The sequence below is a fragment of the Morone saxatilis genome, unplaced genomic scaffold (assembly GCF_004916995.1).
Source record: "Morone saxatilis isolate NCDOM2014 unplaced genomic scaffold, NCSU_SB_2.0 Contig11, whole genome shotgun sequence".
NCBI lineage: Eukaryota > Metazoa > Chordata > Actinopteri > Moronidae > Morone > Morone saxatilis.
Window position 1 is genome coordinate 26,834,637 of NW_023339663.1, and position 5,118 is coordinate 26,839,754.

Here is a 5,118-nt window from a genome sequence, read left to right on the forward strand (position 1 = left end):
TTTATCCACATGACAATTTTAGCGTGTTGCTTCAGCTTCAGCAAACTCTCCTGCACTCCTCTCTCCTGCTCTCCTCAAAAACTGAATGAAAAACGTCAGTGAAATGGATAAGTGCAGCACAAACTGGGACAGAATCAGTCAATGGGTAGGTGGTTCTGGGGGGTGTATACTTGTGATGCAGTCCTGGTTGTCACATTGTGAAACAGTTTTGATGTTAACCTAGCAACTGATAAACACCTTCTTGTTTACTATGTTAGGCTGACGAGCAACTGTAATGCAATGACTTGAGACATTATCTCAAAATCTAATGATCTTTTGATCTGTAGCAAAACGCTGCTTCCACCGCTGCCTCAGAAACCGATGCAATGTGTGAAAACTCTCACAGCCAAAACTACACACTGGCTGAGCAGATTGCCTGTTATCAGATCTGGCATGGAAGATCTGATACTAGGCTTCCCCTAACAGAACATATATCTATACATAAACATTATTTATTCTGTCCTGTTTGGAACTTGATAGAAAGTTAGCTCAATCACGGAGAGAGCTTGTTTGACATATATCTCAGGACTTTTGTGACCCTAAACAGCTCTTTGCAGAGAGAAGTGTGTTACAGATCTAATTCCAGCCTCAGAGAAATACATACCAACCATCCGCACCAACGTGTCTCATATTAGAACTAGATGCACATGTCATATGCCTGTGGTTTGCCTTTCACAGAACATAGTGTATGTTCTGTGAAACTAATAATACCCTAACACACACGCAACATCTTCATTTTGCTTCAGTGTCTTGACTTTTAAATTGACTATTATCTCTATTAAACATAACATTACTGATATTTTATAATATTTAAATATAGTTCAACCTAAATTAGTGGAAATAATATATATTTTAAGTCAAACAGAAAACTCACTGTAGGCATATATAGATGATCAAGCTGATGACTGTGAAGATGACGGAGAGAGCAGATCCAATGTAGGTGATGTAGCTTAGGGTCACAGCATTAGTTTCATCCACTGATAATGCAGGGTTCTAGAAAAGATATATAAAATATATTTTAAGTTCAAATCTCTGATGAAAGCCTCTTCAGCAGACTCTTTTAGTTGCTTTTGATTTGACTTAAGCCCTCTGGAAATTTAGATAAAAACCTGACTGAAATTTTTATAACCCAATGATGTATCCCAGGTGTCAAAACTGTTTCTTTTATTAGCTGTAGCTAGATAACTGGGCTAATAAGGCTCCACACAAGGTGGAAATACCACACAGTTTGGGTGAAATGTTCTAGACGTTTTAGCACAAACCCATGCTATGATTGGACAATTACGGTTTAGGGGAGGCTGGTACTGGGAGGAAAATGTTCTGTAGAAAGATAATTGTACCACAAGCACAGCAAAGAAGCTCAGGTGGTTACAGCTGCAAACAAATTCCGTTCCAGTGTCACTGGTATCACAACCTTCTGTGCTCCAGTGACCTACAGACACACATATAATGGATAAATGTGAGTTCATCTTTTGATTTAAGGGCAGAAATACTGTAGGCTGGTTCAGTATATGAAGCCCACCTGTTCCATCCTCCTGCTCTGACTCCTGCCAAAACACACAGGTCCCAACAACCGCCTGAAACAGTCAAAAGCGTATTAAAAATGAGAAGAAAGTAGATTTTCCAAGTGTAATGTGAGCACAGCTGAGTTTGTCATTTTACCTGTTTATTGTGTGTGAAGGTTAATTTGATGGGTTGTGAGAGGTTTCTGACAGCATAGTTCCCTGCCTTTACTGCCAGGACTAAATCTCCCATAACAGTGCCTTGCCTGTGGATAGGCGGGGTGGGTATGATTAACCTTCCCCTTCTCATTGTTGGAGGGGGACTCAGCTGCAAAGATAGACAGAGGTGTCAGAGGGGACACAATACATGAATGCTGGGGTGAGGTTAATGAGAGGTAAATCAACTTCCAAAATGTGTGCATATCTTAATAAATGTAGGAAGTACAGTTAATCCTCCAAAAAATGTGGAGTCACAATAAATATAGATACAATTATAGTACAGTATAATTCCAGTTTGTTCAATTGACTTATTTTATTAAATTGACTTTATATCATTACAAAAATGTAAGCATCACACACTTTAAGGTTAGGTTAGGTTAGATTAGATTAGATGATGGACAGAAAATGAATTGGCTACCATCTTAAAATTAGTTAACTGTAATTTGTATCTTACATCAGCTGTTTTGACAGGTAAAGTCATGGTTCGCTTTAGTGGAAGTAAAGGAACTGTGTAAATTCAACTTAAGTGGTAACATTTGTATGAAAAAGATGCATTTAATTTTAATGTACTTTAAACTTTATTCAGATCAATTTAAATAAGTTAAATAAGTTCCTATACGAGAAGAGAAATAAGAGAAATGCATCCATGACTATGATATATTTATTTAAGTTCAATTAACTGAATGGAATTGATAAAAATAACTTATTTTACCCAAGTTACCAAATACTTTTCATGCTTAAACGTTTGAGTTGATAAATGGTTTAAAACAAACAGGTTTAGGTTGAACATACCCATTAGATAGATAATTTTACAGTACACAACAGCTGACTGTGAGCATACAGAGTTCATGGAATCAGCATTCAGAGTAAAATGCTACCTTAAATGGTAAATGGATGAATGTGTTTATATAGCGCCATTCTAGTCTTTCGACCACTCAATCAAGGAGGGATTAACTAAGAGGTCTCAAACGTTGTACCTTAGGAGCTACTGACCTTGAAGTAAGTGCTGTTGATCACAGAGACCACCAGCAGTACCTCCTCCTCAGACGCACCTCCTCTGCTTTTTCGGAGAGCTGAGGATGGGATGTGAACCTTGTGATTATAAGTGGGACTTTCTTCAGCCTAAAGAAACGGAACAATACATGCAACAAATATTTACTCATGTTGGACCATAGGCTACACCAAGGAAAATGTGTATTTATTATGATAACTAAAAAACAATTTACATAAAATGTAACTTGTTGAGGCGGATTTTAGTAGCTGTATTTATATGTTCTAAGTAAAGGTTGTAACCCAGAACTCAACTGTACACCAATTTATGTGATGAAGATGACGGGTTTTCCCCGTTTTGCTCATACGTCAGTGTGTTTCATTCAAAGCTTGAAAGCTTTAGAATTGGTTTATTTTCATTAAAATGGAAAATAACTGTGACTTTGCGAATTCATTCATCATCATTTTAATTCATAATTCTCTCATTCATAATTCTTTCCTTAGAATTTTTCATCACTAGGAGCAACTGTTTGTACTAGAAAGCTTTATGGATATGGCCTCAGATGAGACAAGACCTAGGAGTCAGTTTCCCAAAATATGGCCTCACCTCTTGGGATGAGTTCACTCTCACATGGATGAAGCCTGGTATAAAGATTCGTCCTAATACACAGCTTGCAATTCTGTCCTCATAACACCTGCCAATACAAATTTTATATATTTGAGCATTTTTGCAACAAGTAGCATACAATATACAATTAAAACTCCTTTAATAGGCATTGCTTTTATGTGAACAAACAACACAAAAAGTTGTCTTTATGTTATATGCAATAGCACTAAGGAGTGAAAACCTCTGACATTTTAATGAGCATTGCATTGTCATTTATAAGTTGCTCAAGCTGTGCACCCCTTTGACTGACATTTCAACACACTGTGGTATAAACAGATGCACAGTCATGTGTGTCATCCACTTCCTGATAACCTGGAACATTTCTACCACCAACTACACGGAAAATTATAATGATTGATTTGCTTATTTTCATTTAGGGCCTCACAATGATGTAAAAGCCAACATTCATTAGACAGTGGGGAACAACTACACTTATTCATTATTAACAGGAGAAAGATGCATTAGCCTTAAAAAAGAGGATTGTGAGATGTTCAGCATTAGCTTAGTATCCACAATTTGATTTACCTGGTCCATGGGACATCACCTTCTAGACACTCTTCGAGGACAAAACGACAGTTTTCTGTCAGAGGAAGAAAGAGAAAAAGCGAAAGAGTCAAATAAAGTACAGACGGACACTCTGGATACAAGACTGACAGCTTAATATACAACTGACAGCTCACTCCAGAGGCAGGCTTTCCTGTTGTAACTGTTTGATCACCACTTACTATGTGAAACTGTGGGTTTTAGTGTTGCAGAGCTGGTTGGGTAAGAGTCCCTAACAATGGGTAGGAGAGGACCAGCAGTGCCGCTACTTTTCCCTTGGTTTGATGACCCACGACCTTGATACATCACCGGTTAAAAAGGTATTAGCTCATAAGCACGCAACAATAAACACACTACAACCACATGGGAATAACTCACCACCAGCTTGGGTCTCTGCAAACCAGACGAGTGTGAGGAAAAAAAGAATAATCCACATTGTGCCTCACTGTTCTTCAAACACACATAAGGTGTTAGATCCACACAAGAGATTTGCTTAATGAGGCATGCAGGGAGTTTCACATCTTCATATATTACATGGGGGTGGTGGTGGCAGTGTGTGTGTGTGTGGGGGGGGGGCACAGACAGAGAAAGAAACAGAATGGTGGGGGGTTCGTGGATGAAAAATCATCACCAGTCCAAATGCAGATATTGTGGCGGCCTCACACTCTTGCCAGTGTCACCCTCCATTCGTCACTGTCCGCAAGCCTGCCTCTCATTAAGTGGCCCCGCTCCAGCGACAACTTAATTTCCTTAAGAGGACCAGACACCTGATTCAATTGTGCGCCCATTACAGATTTGTTTTCCCTGTCTAGGCCTTGCTGGGACCACATGGCTGTGAACAGAAATATACTCCCACTATATTAAATGTTGTGGACATAATTCCCAGACATATGATTCATGTCTGCCTCCCAGTATCCATCCCTCACAATGCTCTTAGCTCAAATGGTAGTGCAGCTCCAGTCAGCTGGGCTGGTTCAGCTCTATGCTGGCTGCCATAAAAGTCATATCACCAGTGTCTATTATTTTATATGTTCAGATAGTAACATTTTATCTAACAACTTTATCATGTCAACAGGATTTGATTTTAAATAACTTTTCAGATTCAGCTGTTACATTTTTGTGTTTTGAATACGCAGACCTTTTTTAAAAAATATCATT

At 38.6% G+C, this 5,118-nt stretch overlaps 1 protein-coding gene across 2 annotated transcripts in view; it reads right to left on the reverse strand.

The window, feature by feature from the left end:
* LOC118343227 (adhesion G-protein coupled receptor G1-like) overlaps positions 1 to 4,445 on the reverse strand; it is a 6,777-nt gene extending 2,332 nt beyond the window's left edge. Inside the window, exons 1-9 of one of the 2 annotated variants that reach the window (XM_035681987.1) lie at positions 4,339 to 4,445; positions 4,143 to 4,256; positions 3,943 to 3,997; positions 3,358 to 3,445; positions 2,754 to 2,882; positions 1,702 to 1,869; positions 1,562 to 1,616; positions 1,380 to 1,471; positions 914 to 1,032 (exon numbers count right to left, since the gene is read on the reverse strand). In XM_035681987.1, coding sequence (XP_035537880.1) covers positions 914 to 1,032; positions 1,380 to 1,471; positions 1,562 to 1,616; positions 1,702 to 1,869; positions 2,754 to 2,882; positions 3,358 to 3,445; positions 3,943 to 3,997; positions 4,143 to 4,256; positions 4,339 to 4,396 — 878 coding nt within the window. In that variant the 5' untranslated portion in view covers positions 4,397 to 4,445. The remainder of the gene's footprint in view (positions 1 to 913; positions 1,033 to 1,379; positions 1,472 to 1,561; positions 1,617 to 1,701; positions 1,870 to 2,753; positions 2,883 to 3,357; positions 3,446 to 3,942; positions 3,998 to 4,142; positions 4,257 to 4,338) is intronic. The other variant, XM_035681995.1, reaches the window with a different exon arrangement.
* Positions 4,446 to 5,118: the final 673 nt, after the last annotated feature.